The 16143-nt window shown below is 50.1% G+C and overlaps 1 protein-coding gene across 6 annotated transcripts in view; it reads right to left on the bottom strand.

Moving 5' to 3' along the window:
- KRBA1 (KRAB-A domain containing 1) overlaps positions 1 to 15541 on the bottom strand; it is a 42802-nt gene extending 27261 nt beyond the window's left edge. For 5 of the 6 annotated variants that reach the window (XM_054992028.1, XM_054992031.1, XM_054992029.1 and 2 more), the window contains exons 1-6: positions 15460 to 15541; positions 10889 to 11053; positions 6148 to 6316; positions 4615 to 4716; positions 1463 to 1570; positions 483 to 611 (exon numbers count right to left, since the gene is read on the bottom strand). In XM_054992028.1, the coding sequence (XP_054848003.1) occupies positions 483 to 611; positions 1463 to 1570; positions 4615 to 4716; positions 6148 to 6316; positions 10889 to 10906 (526 nt within the window). In that variant the 5' untranslated portion in view covers positions 10907 to 11053; positions 15460 to 15541. The remainder of the gene's footprint in view (positions 1 to 482; positions 612 to 1462; positions 1571 to 4614; positions 4717 to 6147; positions 6317 to 10888; positions 11054 to 15459) is intronic. The other variant, XM_054992033.1, reaches the window with a different exon arrangement.
- Positions 15542 to 16143: the final 602 nt, after the last annotated feature.

The raw sequence follows: 16143 nt of genomic DNA, 5'->3' as shown, positions 1-16143 counted from the left end.
TGGGGTGTTCTGATCTATTTACAGCATCTCGAGGGTCCAGGAAGCCCGGACAGCAGGTTTGCCGATATGTCGAGCTTGTTTTTATCCCACTTTTCCTCCAGAGCTCAGGACAGCATACATTTTTCTCCCTTCCCCTTATTGTTCTCACAGACAGAGAGAACGTAACTAGGCCAAGGTCACCCCAAGAGCTTCAAGACAGAATGGGGATCCGAACTCGGGTCTCCCAGAATCTAGTGCGAAATTCAAACCACTACAACATACTGGCTGTCCAGATTATCAGGGCACAAAGTATAGCCCACCCTTGCTGCCCTCGAGTGGTACGCTGCTTCTGAACATGGAGTATCCATTGCCCCACTGAGGGGCTTCTCCTCTGTAAACTGTGTGGCTCCAGGATCACAGAGACCCTCCTCTGGGCCATGACAGGCCCTTCCACTGACCCACCCAAAGCCTCAGCTGTGCAGAAGCTCATTCACCCCCCTCACCTGCCCCCTCGTTCTCCCCGTCCTCTTCACTGCCGCCAGCAGTGGCAGCTGGGTGTCCGTAGAGGAACTCGGGGATTTCCTTCACAAGTTTCATGAGAGCGCAGAGGTGAAGGCTGCTTCGGCATTCACCTGTTCAGGGCAGAGAGCAGTCAGCGGGATGGCCCAGGGTCCCGACAGCCACAAGACCCGAGGGCAATGCAAGCACAAACAACGAGGGGCATCAGGGACTAACAAAAGAGAAGGAATCAGAGCCCCTAACCCTTGAACTGTGGCAGGGTCAAGGAGCCTACTTGGTAATAATGGGGACAGGGTTGGGTGGGGGCTGCCTCCCAGGGGAGGGGCTCATGTGTTGTTTAAGCCACCCAGACTTCCTTCTCCAGGTTCCCTTTGCAAAGCCACCTCAGGGGCTGGATTTGGGAATGGCATCGCCCCAGCGCTGAAAGTTCTGCACTGGCTGTCCATTGTTTCCAGGCACAATTCCAAGCGCTGCTTCTCACCCTTAGTGGCTCGGGGCCAGGGCACTTGAAGGGCTGCTTCCACCCCTGTTGTCCAGCCCACCAGTTCAGATCCACCTCCCAAGCCCTGAGCAATTGCCTCTATTTTGCTCATATCCCACTCCCAAATCCCAGTTTGGTAATGAAACCTGCTCGCTGCCAGGCTCTGCATCAGCCAAGGAACTGGTTCTCCAGCCATGATGGAAACCAAAGGAAGACCAGCAACAGGTGCTGCATCTGCACCTAACTGAGTTGCACCAACAAGAGTGGAATGGTGATCCTGGGGACAAGCCTCACCTTACCCAGCTTCTAGCATTCAAACCACTGATCAAGGACCCCTAGGAATTCTCCCACACGTCTTCCAGACCTCACACAGCAGTCTTGGAGCACAAACCCCTTGACAAGCGGGCCCCAGCACTTCAACGAATGCTAAAGTTATGCAACGTTTTCAGACAGCAGTTCCTCAAGTAGAAGATGTGGGCCTACCTTCTTGATCGCTCGAGGGGGACAGGCAGCCTGCATCTTCATCTTTCATGTCCTCAATGTCCCAGGGCCCGTCTAGCTCCACTGCATGCTCTGGAAATGGACATTCATCTGAAGCAAAAGGCACAAGAGATTCTGCTGAGTGTTGGCTGCTGCAAGATGTTCCACTATTCAAATTCTCCCCACGGACCCCACCTGTAGACGGCTGGGACACGGGGCACAAAGAGGGCTGGTTGTCTTCCCCTCCCCCATGCCAAAATATTCCAAATTCTGCAGAACGGAGACAAGAAATGAAATGCGTCCCTCTGCTCACCACCATGGCCTCATCCTTGCACCACTTCCTCACTTCCTTCGGGCTGATCTAAGTTCCTATCCCTTGCTTTCACATCTCTCGACCTCCCAAATACCCTCATTACCGCTTACCTCCCCTATCCACGGAGGTACATCAAGAGTAACAACTTATATAAAGAAAACACCAGCACAAAATACTGCAAAACATTTAAAACATCCTTATACCTAGTATATAAAAAACTCCAAAAGACGTGCCAGCCAAAAATAGGAGATGCAGTTGCCACAGGTTTGCACAAAAATTAAGTTTTGAGAAGGGGGTGAGAGAGACTGTAGACACTGCAACCAACAACAACATACACTTCAGAGAGTATTCTAGCTTGCTAAAGCAACCCAAAATGGTAGGCAGAAGAGGAGGAGGAGGAGGTGGTGAGCGGGGAGGGAAGTGGAGCTGGAAGAAGGGGGAATTGTGAGACATGGGAGGGGGGGACTGGACCCATGCAGGAGGGGTGTTAATGAAGCTGAACATGGGGAGGAGGGAATGGTGGACAGATGGCAAAATCAAATATCCCCTCCTCTCGATGTATTGTCGAAGGCTTTCACGGCCGGAAAACGATGGTTGTTGTGGGTTTTCCGGGCTGTATTGCCGTGGTCTTGGCATTGTAGTTCCTGACGTTTCACCAGCAGCTGTGGCTGGCATCTTCAGAGGTGTAGCACCAAAAGACAGAGATCTCTCAGTGTCACAGTCTCTGAGAGATCTCTGTCTTTTGGTGCTACACCTCTGAAGATGCCAGCCACAGCTGCTAGTGAAACGTCAGGAACTACAATGCCAAGACCACGGCAATACAGCCCGGAAAACCCACAACAACCATCCCCTCCTCTCTTGGGGCACCCCTTGTTGCTTTCTAAAAAGCCACTAATTTTACAATTCTACCCAGCAACCATTCTCTATTGCTAGCCTCTCTCAAACCCTGCCAGGACAGAGAGGCAACACCACAAACTCGAAGCTGCTGTGGCTGGGCAAATCTGTTGGGGAGAGCTTCTTGTTCTTGCTCTAGCCAAAGCAGACCATCTTGGCTGAACTGCAAGATTGGGGAGGGGCTGCAGGATCAAGCTGCATCTTTTTCCTTTATGCAAAAGTCTGACAAGCTCCTTTGACCTTTGCATCGATTTCGTTCCCCCCATAACACAACCTGTCAGTCCTTTGCAAACACCCCTCAAACAGTCACTCTTTCTGCCAGCCATTCCCACACAACACTTGATGTCTTTTAATAGACTGATCAAGCAAGCGTGGGCACTTTTTCCTAGTCCAAGCTGGGATCTTGCAGGAGAAACAGGATGCCGCATTCCTGGATATTCATGCCCCCCCCTTCCCTTCTCACTCAGTGTTTCTTGTATAGATCAAAAAGAAAAGTGGGACAAGTTTTTTCCCTTGTTACCCCAGCCTATGAAAAGGGGTCAAAGGATGATTTGCCAGCTGGTTGACTCTGAGAGCCTGTTTGGTGTAGTGGTTAAGAGCACAGGACTCTAATCTGGAGAGCCGGGTTCGATTCCCCACTCCTCCACTTGAGGCCAGCTGGGTGGTCTTGGGTCAGGCACGGCTCTCTGGAGCACTCTCAGCCCCGCCCACCTCACAGGGCGATGGTTGTTGTGGGGATAATAATGATATACTTTATAAACTACTCTGAGTGGGCATTAAGTTGTCTTGAAGAGCGGTATATAAATCAAATGTTTTGTTGTTATTATTATTATTATTAAATATCAAATACTGCATGCTAGGAAAAATATTAGGATCTTTTTCCCCAGCAGGCATCTTAAGCTAAAAACTAACAAGGAGGCTCTGAAGTGGCTGGCTGGTGAAAGAAATTCTCTGATGCAACTTTTTGCTGCTTAAGGAAGACATCAGTAGCCTGTGACTCCCAGAGAACACAATGAAGAAAAAAGTAAGAGAAAAGGGATGTGCCTGGGGTAAAAAAAATCTAAAAAATACGCTCACTGTGGGATCTGAAGTGACCACAACCAACCAAAAAGAGATCTTAGGGGTTGTGGCTAAGAGCTTGATAAAAACACCACTCTTTGCAGAGAGTCCAGTAGCACCTTTAAAACTAACCAACTTTATTGTAGCACAAGATTTCGAGAGTCATAGCTCTCTTTGTCAACGTATCTGACAAAGAGAGCTGTGGTTCTTGAAAGCAGCCGATGCATCTGACAAAGAGAGCTGTGGCTCTCGAACGCTTATGCTGCAATAAAGTTGGTTAGTCTTAAAGGTGCAACTGGACTCTTTACTATTTCGCTACTACAGACTAACACGGCTAACTCCTCTGGATCTATCACTCTTTGCAGAAACGGCCTTTGCTGCCCCCAAGTACCTCCTTGTCACTGATATGCGCAAGAGCAGATCGGCCCTTTAACTTATAGGGAGACTTCTGGGTAGGCTCCAGGTTCACGTCGCTCAGACTCAGCCGGCAGCAACTGCAACGTGTGTCGACTTGCCCAGGGCCTCTCTCTGCACTGCTGGCAACGGGCAAGCTGAGCCACACCGCTATTGCCATGGGCCAGTCTGCTGGCTCCCAGGTCATTTTGACTTCCTAATCCACTTCTGGTTATGCCCTTGCTCAAGTAGATCACTGGCTTGTGAAGTTCAATGTGCAAGCGAGCCAGTGGATCCAAAGCTTGATTTGACTCTGTGGCATCTCTCAATGCCACCAATTTCTAAGCCCCCAAAACCAGTGTGCCAAGATCCCTCCTCAGCCTGCAGCTGCAGTTCTGACCCATCCAAAACACTTTCAACGCCACCCATCGCCATTATCATGATGACGCTATCCTGTTGGCAGCCTTAGTTGTTTTTACTGCGGCAAACAACGTACCGTCTTCACCACCCGAAGGTATTTTTCTAGGACTGAGACCCTCCACAGCTACTTTCTGCTGACGGATCAAGGATGAAAACTCTCCTGAGGGAACGGACTGACCTGCCCAGGAAGGATAAAGACAGAACGTGACTCTTATTTGCAACGGAGGGCACAAACCTTACCTACAGTTTCAAAAGACATACAAAATCCGAAGTCTGAAGATTCAAAACGGCAACTGCACAGCAGGTGATTCAGCTTCTCACAAAAGGACCTCTGGCCCAAAGAAAGGAAGATTTGCCAAACCCCACTGAAATCAAAGTAACCCAGGGCCCTGCCGATTTCAATGGCCCTACAGCGCAATTGCCGTGACCTGGACGGCCCACACAGCCTGATCTTGTCAGATCTTGGAAGCTACGAAGGGCCGGCCCTTGTTCGGTCCTGGATGGGAGACCCCCCCAAGGAAGTCCAGGATCGCTGTGAAGAGGCAGGCAAAGACAAACCACCTCTGAGTGTCTTGTGCCTTGAAAACCCCAGCAGGGGTCGCCATAAGTCAGCTATGACTTGAGGGCACTTTACACACACACACACACACAAAGCACAACATAGGGGGGCCCTGATCGAGGTTTATAGACTTATGCACAGGATAGAGAGAGCAGACAGAGATAACCTTTTTCCCCTCTCCCAAAATACTAGAATTTGAGGGTATCCAATTAAGTTGATGGGCAGTAGATTCAGGAGGGACAAAAGGAAACACTTCTTTGCTCAACGAGTGCTTAAAATGTGGAATTCACTGCCAAGGAATGCGTCATGGCAATGGGCATAGATGGGTTTAAAACGGGGTTGGACATATTCATGGAGGAGAGACCTATCGGTGGCTATTAGCCATGGTGACGGATGGGAGCCTCCACGTCCAGAGGCAGAGAGGTGGTAAACCTCTGGACCCCAGTGCCAGGGGCCAGCATCAGGGGAAGTTCCCAGCCTCCACACCCTGTGGTTGCCCCCCCCCCGCCCCGAGTTGGCCATTGGTTGGCCATTGTGTGAGACAGGAGGCTGGACTGGGTGGACCACTGGTCTGATCCAGCAGGGCTCTTCTGCTGTTCTTAGCCGGTTTTCTCTGGGTCATCAGGGCCAAGATGGATCAGTTTAGGAGATGAACATTCTCAGTCCAGGTCTCATCCGCAGATGGGCTTGATTCAGCCCAAGTCAAAAACATGCTCAGGCTCACCCTTCTTGGGAGGGAAACAGCTGTTTATTATCGGTGGTCAGTCACAAAAAAATATCGCTGCTATATGATCAAATGCATCTGACAAAGAGAACTGCGGTTCTCGAAAGATTCTTCAAAGGCCCAACCAACTGATAAGGTTCAAGAGGTGAATGACACTTTTAAACTATCTCGTAAACTGCAATACGGGACAAGGCCCTGAGACCAAGCCGATCAGTTCAAATCAAACTAGTGAACTTTTCAAACGAACAAAATTCTCCACACCCAGTCCAAAACAAGGGAATGGGAAGTCACTTCCCACAACAAAATGGCGCCATGCAAGGCCTTACCCAGCGAGAGAAGCAAAGCACGGTTTTCTTCCATCACTTCTTGGTGCAGCTCTTTCTGCCATCCTTCCAGCATGGACCACTCCTCGGGGGAGAATCTGACTGCAATGTCCTCAAAGGTCACCTGTTCCTGCGTGTCAACAGGAGTAAATCCCCCTCCGTGGGCCTGTCCCTGAGAACGGCAGGTATGTATTTGTTTGTTTATCCTCAGATACTGAAGGGACAAGTGACAATTTCAAAACCATACACATCGGACCTGGCAGCTCCCATATATCCAGCCATTTTGTATTCTGCCCATCCCATGAGGAGATCATGACTTACAGTCCCTCCCTCATTTGATCCAAGTGCTGGCGTGACAAGAACCAAGTAGACGGACTCAGCAACGCTGGCGCAATTGGCAAGGGCCATCTGGCATTGTCTAAGATAGCAAACACAGGCTGCTACGGCCAACGGAGCTTGGCAGGCGCTGATGCTGCCCGGCAAGTGGTTCTTGGTGCCCCATCCTCCCCCATGATGGATTCTGAAATCTGTCAGTCACAATCAGAAGCCTCCCCTTTGAAGCCCTGGCCCTGCCAGCATTTGCACAGTCCAAGAATTAAGCCACAGGTTGGAAGTTGGAGTGCCAAACCCCCAGCCCTGCAAGGCACCACCAGTCTCCCCATCTCTAGCGGTTTTACCACATGAAATGTCACCTCTTCGAAATGCCAGTCCCTTCATGTGTGACGCAGTCTTCCATGGTTGGAACGCAATGGCATTTAGAAGAAGTGCTCAAGGGAAACCCATCCCTGTTGTAATAGAGGCAGGTTACAGGATCTCTGATAAACTCCCTGGAAAACCCTGTTCGCTTTAAAATTAGATCCCTTATGAGGGATAGGCTTGCTTTTCCTGCCCTAGGTGGCCACATTCTGTTTTTGATATAATTGGGGCAATTCAAACACTCCCCCTTTGCACCCTTCATAGGGGAGAGAGAGCGGGCAGCGTATCAGCTGACAGGATTCTCTTCCACCTCACAACGCTGACGCAGCCAGGCGCCATTTTGAAGGAGGCACTGGTGGTTTTTCAGCGTTTGTTACTCTGTATCTGAACACAGAGAAGGTTCTTCCTGCCGGTTGCCATAATTAAATTTTTAGTTAACTACTGCTGCCAACCATGTTGGTAGGCCAAGCAATTCACTGAGTATCTTCCAGAAGAAGTAAAAATGGTTTAGCTAGGAACTGAAAATTGGAGTGGTTGCCTTCTGTAAACATTCCTTAAAAAGCTGAATTGTTTTTTATGCTGAAATATGCTGAATTGTCAGCATATTTTAAACTCATCAAGGATGTAAACAGCAACTGGATTTAAAGCTGACTCATACATAACTGTTCTTTTACTCTACACTTGAGGATTGGGTCCAGTAAAAATACCTACATTTGAATTGAAATGAGATGTTCAGTCTGGAGTGTTGTGTCTATGTATGGCTTAGTCACACATACAAGCCATTGCTGGATGTTATACTCATCAAGAGATCAGCAAGTCTTACATACTTTTTAAAAAAATATATCCTATTTATCCCAATATAATTCCTTGGCCTTGTTTTTAAAAAAATCTGTCTCTACGTACGTATACTCCCTTGTAAAATCTTTTGCACCTGTCCTGATGAAAGACTTCCCAACCAAGTATCATACACACCAAACCTGTACCCAAAGAATACATCTTAACTGACAAAAAGAGTTTATATTTCATAGAGAGAGAGATGTAATTATTGCTGGGGACTTACAGCCTCTTGAATTGCTTCAGAGATAAAGCAGGACGGATCTGTAACCTCTTCCCCTGTCAATATTTTTTAAAAGGGCTGAAAGACTGGAGTAAATCTCTGGATCTCTACTGACCCAGAGAAAAAGTGGACACTCATTTATTCTGCTAGGCAAGGATTTTCCTGATGGATCTTGCAGATTTTCCGTGGCCTGAGGTTTCCGCTCCTGCTGCCAGTTCAGTTTTATTGTTTTATGAAATGCAGTTAACAAATTTCATAAACTGCAATAATTAATAAACTTATATTCAAGGCTGGATCATAAATTTGCTTCATCAAACACTGAAAAATTAAGAACTGGGTAAGCTTTACAAAGGAGTTGCCAGAACCAGCGTAGCATTTTCACAAAAACCTCTTTTATTCATAGAATAAAGGAAGAACTATCATTTTTTCTACACACAGCAGATGTGAAGAGAAGCACTGAATTTTGACACTGGGGGAAAGTTTAACAGATTGAAAAACATTGGTACAAAAGCTTTGAAGAAGATTTATATACATCTAAGGCGGGAATCAGCAAGTGACTGAAGGCATTTAAATATTAAAGATACATCCTAGCTGTGGAAAGCGATGGCTTATATGAATCGGGGGGAAAGCAATTTGGGAATGGAAATGATGAATCTGACAAGCTGTTTACTGTAATATGATTTTTAAAATGCAAGGGGGGGGTCTATATTTCCCCTGGTTAAAATATAAGATGGGAACTGGGAAAGCAGGTAACTTGTATTTATAAAGATGAATTCTCAACATAAGAAGATAATGGAAAATAACCACCTTCTGTAGGATTTGAATCCAGTGGCACCTTAGAGACCAACAAGGTTTTCAGAGGGTAAGCTGAGTTAGAGCTCCCTTCAGATGTCTGAAGCACAAACTCTTGGAAGTTTAGACTCTGAAAATCTTGTTGGTCCCTAAGGTGCCACTGGATTCAAATCCTGGTTCTACTGCAGACCAAGGCGGTTAATCCACCTAAACTAACCTTCTTCAGTAGCTGTCAAGAAAAATGAGGAATATTCTGTCCCCCTGAACAAAAGGAGGAGATGGGACCTGAGATTATGACTTTGCACATGGGGAGAAATAAAAAACAAGGGTAATTTATAAAGACATTATGGAAGTTCCAAATCTTAACCAATAGGCTAAATAAATTGCTACTCAAACACACTAATGTTGACCTACCAAGTCGTATGGATGGGAAAAGAGAGGACCAAGTGCTCAGGAGAACAGGAGACCTTTTAATAAACCTGGTGCCAGAAGTGTATGCCTTTGGCAGTGCACGTCTACGGGAAGTAAGTCCCACTGTGTTCAAAAAAGGTAGCAGAAACCAGAGAGGAATGGCCTCTACGCCCACTCTGGTTTGCCTTCTTAAATAGTAGTAATAACATTCAATTTATATACCACCCTTCAGGACAACTTAACACCCACTCAGAGCGGTTTACAAAGTATGCCATTATTATCCCCACAACAATCACCCTGTGAGGTGGGCGGGGCTGAGAGAGCTCTGAGAGAGCTGTGACTAGCCCAAGGTCCCCCAGCGGGCTTCAAGCAGAGGAGTGGGGAAATCAAACCCGGCTCTCCAGATTAGAGTCCTGCTGCTCTTAACCGCAACACCAAACTGGCTCTCAAACCCTCAGCTATACACTTCCAGCTAGATGAGATCATGCAAGACTTGAAAGAAGCCATTGAAGGAACTGAAGGTTTTCTTGTCTGTCAACAATATTAGGGTCAGTCACCAAGCTGCATGACCATCATTTAAAAAAAGACTACTGGAGATACTACATGAATACAGCATCTCCTCACCTTATAAAATAAGCAAATCCAAATTTTTGATGGTAGATATTGATCCGAATTTAAAACTAAATTTAGTAAAGCATCTTAATATAAGGCAAAGCATTAAGGAATGATGGTTGAAAAGGAGTGGATATAAATTATAAATTTATTATATCCAAATAATTACAATTCATTGTCTGTAAGATTGAAACACGATTTGAAACAGTGGAAGCACCTAAACATATCCTTCTTTGGAAAGATTTAAGGAACATTATTAACCCTAAGCTGTTTTTTATTTAAGACAATCCCCTTCCCCCCTAAAGAGAAATATTTATTTGTTTAAAGTATTTACACCCTATATTTGAGTGGCTAAGAGAGAAAACAGGTTTTTAAACAGCACAACAATCAAAACCAAGGCAAAATATCACCCAAATATCAGGTGGAGGAGAGGATCCAGGTGTATGTGTGTGTGTGTGTGTGTGTTGGGGGGGGGGCTGGGAAAGGAGGGGCTGCAATCTGGGCACCCTAAAGTCTCACCTGTTGCAGATGTTTATTTTATAGAGCATGCCTCTCAGCACCCTGCTCCCAAGCCAAATCACAAAATAAAAATATAAAACCTACATTTATAGAATAAACACCAACAACCTTATAAACCTGCCCGACCACGGTCATCTTCTGAGGCCTTGCTTGGGGGGGGGCACCTTCTGAGGCCTTTGGGCCCCACCCAAACTCTCGATCTCCCTCCCCAGGGTGATTCGCCAGCCCTCTTCTGTTGCCAACGTCTGCCAGAGGGTGAAGGCTTCTTTGTGGCACCTGGCCATTTGCCCAGTGAGCCCCTCCTTCCTGCCCTATGTTTTAATTGCCATTTTAATGTCTCTCTATATGTAGTTTAGATTTGGTTTTAATTGTTTTAATGATATATCTTGTATGCTTTCTGTTATGCTTGTTTTCATCTGTTAGGTGCCTTGGTGGCCCTGATAAGGGCAGAAAGGCCAGGTATAAATCTGGTAGAGAAATAGTGAGAATCAACCCCAAATAACAATTTAATAATTTAACCTGAAACCCCAGTAAAATCCAGCATGGTAACAGGCTCAGCATCAAAAAATCAGAGATACTTAAATCAAATCCTGTTCCCCAGAACGGGGCAAGAGGGGACTCAAAACCCAAAAACCACCGTAAAAAGAAAAAACTCACCTGGTCCCTGAAGCTCATTCTCCTCCGTGCCAGGCGAGCTGCCTCCTGCTGGGCTCCCACAGGACTTCCAACCAGAATGGCACAGAATGAAGAGACTTGGGGCAGATCTTAAGGAGCAGTAGGTTCATACAGACGCAGACAGTCCCGAAGCCAGGCCATCTAGTGCTTTAAAGGTCAAAAACAAGACTTAAGCTCAGGCTGGGAAACAAACTAGCATTTAAGGACCAAGGACAGCAACTAAGATAAACATTTATTCCTTCACCGTTTATGAAAGGGTGGACCGATACTGTAGGAACGTGAGTCCAAGTAGCTCCCCACTGGAGTACGTTCTGCACTGTGTTAGACTTATATTACTGGACAGATCGGACTACGATAAATTATCATGGGGGGTATTTGTTTAGCTAAAAATATGTTTACTTTTCTCCCATGCTACAGGACTCTAAACTTTTGAGATGTACAAGGCCCCTGGAACATCCACGTTCTAAATTATCCCAAAAGACACAGCTAAATCCACAGATGACCAGCAGTTTATAATTGTTGCTTGGATATACTACTTGTATTTGTATTTTATTAGAAATGAGTTGGATGTACAGGAACCCATCAATACACCTTCCTCCCTACTGGACCGACAGACCACACAAACTGCACAGGCCTGTTGTGGGGCGTCCTGAATCTTGAGAGAGAGCAGAGAGCAGAGGTGGGGGCATTTTAACAGTTAAAATGTCCACATCAATGGAGCCGAAGGAAAGTCCTGGTTAGTGCACAGGAGCAGTCTGGCCTGTTCACTTACTGGGAAAGCTCCCTATGGGCTACTGTCCTGGAGAGCCACTGGTGGCCGGAAGCAAACTAACCAAGTGGACCCTGCAGTGGGGTATCTGGGTTCACACTTGGGCCACAGCAACAAAATACGGCCGGGAGCTCACTCGGCTCAGTTGGCTTCAGGGACTTGTGAATGTCCCCGTCTCCATCCCCTGGGCCCCCATCTGCTCTAGCAGCCCCTTTTCAGCACGGCCAGGCTGGTCTCTGGGATGCCAACAAGCAGAGTATGAAAACAACAACTTGCCCCTGTTATTTGCACCCCCTCCTCAACAACAGGCAATGTGTTTATTTATGTGGATTATTTCACAGAAGTCAGCAAACAAACCCAACTGGAAAATACTCAAAAGCACCAAGCAGGCAACTTGCCGGCATGCACACTGGTCAGCCAAAAGGCAGGCCCGGGGCTTTTTTCCTGGCAGTGTGTGCTAGTACGCAGTACTGGCATCTCTTTCCACAGTACGCAGCACCTCTTTTGGCCAGCAAGCTTAGGTTCCCAAGGTTGCAAACATCATGTGTACCACCACCTCTTTCAGAAAAAAGGACTGGCCCTCTCTTCTGGGGCTCACTGCTCCCAGTGGATCTGGCTAGGTACAACCCTCCTCTCTTCCCCCACCCACAGTTTTCTTTGCTGGTGCCCCAACCTCTTCACAGGCAGACCTTGCAAGAGTTGTCTACTCCCAGCCCAGGCAATAAGACCAAATTACAAAATACATCCTGAGCCAGCTGCAGTAAAAACAAGCACTTTCACCAGATGAGAGGCATTCAGACCCAATGAACGAGAGAAGCAACGGACAGATGAAGGTGAAAGGGAACTCACCAGTATGCCAATAGAGGGAGGCCCCAATTCAGGATTCAGCACCCGATCAACCAGGGCAGTAAAAACAGCAGATAGCTCTAACCGTGGATGCCACACAGGCCATGCCCACTCCCTTATATACCTTCTTGCAACCAAGCCATCAGAAGAGTTATTTAGAACATCAAGTTACTTCTACAAGAATGCAAAAACTTCTATTCAGAAAACTTTTAAAGACTGACAGGCAGTACAGCCTGCTAAGTTTTAGACCTGAGACGCTTATGGCACCTCTTGTTATCTTTTTGCATACCAAGAAGGATACATTTGAGAGACAGTACAGGGAGTGCAGGGGCACAACATTCAGACACTCTCAGGGCCGCCTCACATTGCAAATCATGGCACGACGGCACATCTCCACCTCCTGCTATCTGCAGCTGAATTGCTAATTTTGCAAGGTGAAATTTTGCATGTAGGTGAAAAGAGAGGACAAGGGAGGGAGGCAGCCAAGGTTCATCCCAGCATGCCTTTCCGCTGAACCAAAGTTTAGTTAAACTTTTAAGTAGACGAGTTCGGCTAAATCTATACAGCTAGAAGAAAAGCAACAGAGGCCAGAATGCTGGAACAGCGCAGAGGGCAATCTCAACTCCCCTCTGCCTGGAGATCAGGGGGCGGGGCCACCAGCCATGTGACCATTTTCAAGAGGTTCCGGAACTCCGTTCCACTGCGTTCCTGCTGAAAAAAAGCCCTGCTCCTGACACTTTGTAGTGTGTATGTGCGTGTGAGATGTTTCTCTGGGGACAGCACACAGACCATTTGGCCTAACACAGTGTTTCCAACAGAAGCTTTCCAAGTGCTTGGTTTCCGGAGAGGTGCACGAGAATCACTTATGGTCCTTTAGCACCCCCACTGTTGAAGGGTTGCGTCAGCCACGCAAAGGATCTGCCACGGAAATCTGTGTTTCAACAGCAAGGGAGTGTGGAAGAATGCTCCCGCTTTTCCACCCACAGAATTTTGGAACTGAAAATGGAATCGGAAAAAAATAAGGGCTGGACGCTGCCTGAGGATGCTCTCAGGGCACAGAGGTGGTGGAAGGGAAGAACATCGCTGGGGATCTCTCCTTCACCTTTAACCTATTTGACAGACCTTGACTTTCATCCCACAGATCACAGAAGGCGCCATATTTGTTCTGAGCACAGAAACACAAGCAGGACGAAAAAGCTAGGCTTACTTGGCAACAGCCTGGCACCCAGACAGCGAGAGAAGGCTTCATGGAGAATCAGAGATGCTGGTGGGGGGCAGGGGGGGCTCCTTCCTTTCTTTGGCTTTACTTTCTTTGTCCCTCCCCAGCGGAACACTGACGACACAAACAATAAGCCACAAAATGCCATTTATAGGACCAACTAAATGACACATAACTGTGCAAGCTTTCGAGTTCATCAGAACTCTCCATCAGGCTGGATGCTACTTTTTTTTTAAATCAATTAATTAGAAAGTTGTCCCTAAAACCATACTAAAGACTCTACTCTTATCTCCTCCCATCTTGACATATTGTTTAAAGAATAATACCTGCAAGGGCACCTGCCTACCCATTTATCTATCCCGCTCTGGGTGGTCCGCACAGTTCTTCCTTGCTCCTGCACATTTTATTCTTACAACAACCCTGTGAGGCAGGCTAGGCTGAGAAAGAAAGACTGGTCCAAGACTGCCCAGCGAACTTCAGGGCTAATTTTAGCCTGGACCACCCAAGTCCTTGGACGACACTCGCTGCCACACCATGTCATATCCATCAGCTGTCTAGAAATGGCCAGTCGGTAAGGTGCCTAAAACATCACAAAAGTTTTGAATCCCTGCTCCGCAGTGGAAGCTCACTGGGTGCCCTCGGGGCAGCCGCCACACACCCTCAGCCACCCCCCCCCAATGCTGTCAGCCACTCTGGGTCCCCCACCGGGAAGAAAAGCGGAGTAAACATGAAGTTAAAGTATCAAGCAATAGGTCCTCGAACCAAAGCAAGAATCCCACACACAAGGCACCCAAGAGGAGCGTCCATCAGTGACAAGCTGCGGAAGGGTGCCCACACTGCAGGGCCAGGCAGGGCCAGGCGCCCAGCCCTTCCACGGGAGACGGCCGGCCGATCCGGCATGCGAGGCCGGAAGGCGAAGGGAGCCATCACGGAGTTTGGATGCGGGCGCAGGCGGGGAGGGGTGGGCGGGTTCCGGGCCGGTTCTAGGCCCGAGTGCGGGGCCGGCTGAAGCAGGCGGGACCGGGGGGGGAGGGGATAGGGGGCGCAGCAAAGGGGTGCGATTTCCCGGGAAGGGCTTTCCCACGCCCGCCCAGCCCGGAAGCAGCGCGGCTTCTGGCGGGCGAGGGGGCCTCCGGGCTTTGCGCCCCGGCGCACCAGGGAGCGCGGGCCGGGACCCGCCGCCGGCCGGGCAAGCGATGCTGCCGGCTCCCCGCACCGCCCGCCAGGCTCTCCCGCGTGCCGAGCGGCCCCCCGCAGGACAGCCCCGCGCCCGGAAGCCTCGCGGCGGCCCCAGCCCAGCCCAGCCCAGCCGCCCCAAGCCCCGGGCTCACATGCTCCGGACGCAGCGAGGCGCGCCAGCACCGGCGGAGCCCCGCCGCAACTGCAGCCGGGGGCCGCTGCCGGCTCCAGGGCCGCCCGGCCCGCGCCTCTCCTGCGCCCTCCGGGCAGCGCAACGGCGTCCTCCCCGCGATGAAGCGGGGCGGCCTCGCCTTTCCGCGGCCCGCGAACCCGCCCGGCCCGCTGGTCCGCCGCCCGCCTCAGGGCCCGGGCAGGGCAGGGCAGGGCAGGGCGGCCCCGAGCCCGCAGCAGGGCGCGTTCCTTGCGCCGCCGCCACCCCCCCCCCCCCCAGGCAGGCGCCGGAGAGCCGCGACGCTCGCGCGCACCCCCCCCCCCGCGCTGGCCGGGCGCGCACCCCCCCCGCCGCGCCCCCGCCCTCACCTGGCGCGCAGGCCCGGCCCCGAGCCCCCGGGCCGCCCCTCGCCTCGCCTCGCCCCTCCTCGCCTCCAGCGGCCACGGCGGCGCGGGGGCTGCAAAGCCTGCCTGGGAGCCGCAGCCGCCCGCCCGCCGCCCGCCGCCCGCCGCCCGCGCCAGGCCGGAGGACCTCCCCCTCCCGGCAGGCGCCGCGCCGCGCTCCTCCGCCGGCCGCCCCCCACCCCTGGGACTGCCCTGCTGCCCGAAGGCGCCCCCCCCCCGGGCGCCCAGGAGGCCTGCGCCGAGCCGCCGTGAGGGTTACTGTGGCGGCCCATCCCATGGCCATCCCAAACGTGGCTGGAAAGAGCGGCCTTTGGGGAGGGGTCTCAGTGGGGTAGCATGCCAGAGAGCCCACCCTCCACAGCAGCCATTTTCTCCAGGGGAACTGCTCTCTGTGGCCTGGAGAGCAGTTGTCATTCCGGGAGATCTCCAGCCACCACCTGGAGGCTGGCAACCCCGAACATGTGCCACCCTTAGGCTTTCAAGTGCCGCAAGTTTCACGGGAACAAAAATACAAGCTGGGGACCCGTCGGAAACATATTTTCTTGCTTTATTTATAGCCCGCCTTTTTCACTGGCACTCAAGGTGGTGGAAGGTGCCAAGACAAGAGACCAGCAGAGGTAGCTGGCCGTGGCCTGTCTCCGCACAGCA

The sequence above is a fragment of the Eublepharis macularius genome, chromosome 11 (assembly GCF_028583425.1).
Source record: "Eublepharis macularius isolate TG4126 chromosome 11, MPM_Emac_v1.0, whole genome shotgun sequence".
NCBI classification, from domain to species: domain Eukaryota; kingdom Metazoa; phylum Chordata; class Lepidosauria; order Squamata; family Eublepharidae; genus Eublepharis; species Eublepharis macularius.
The sequence above is the reverse complement of the archived record's forward strand: the minus strand, read 5'-3'. Positions and strand labels throughout refer to the sequence as shown.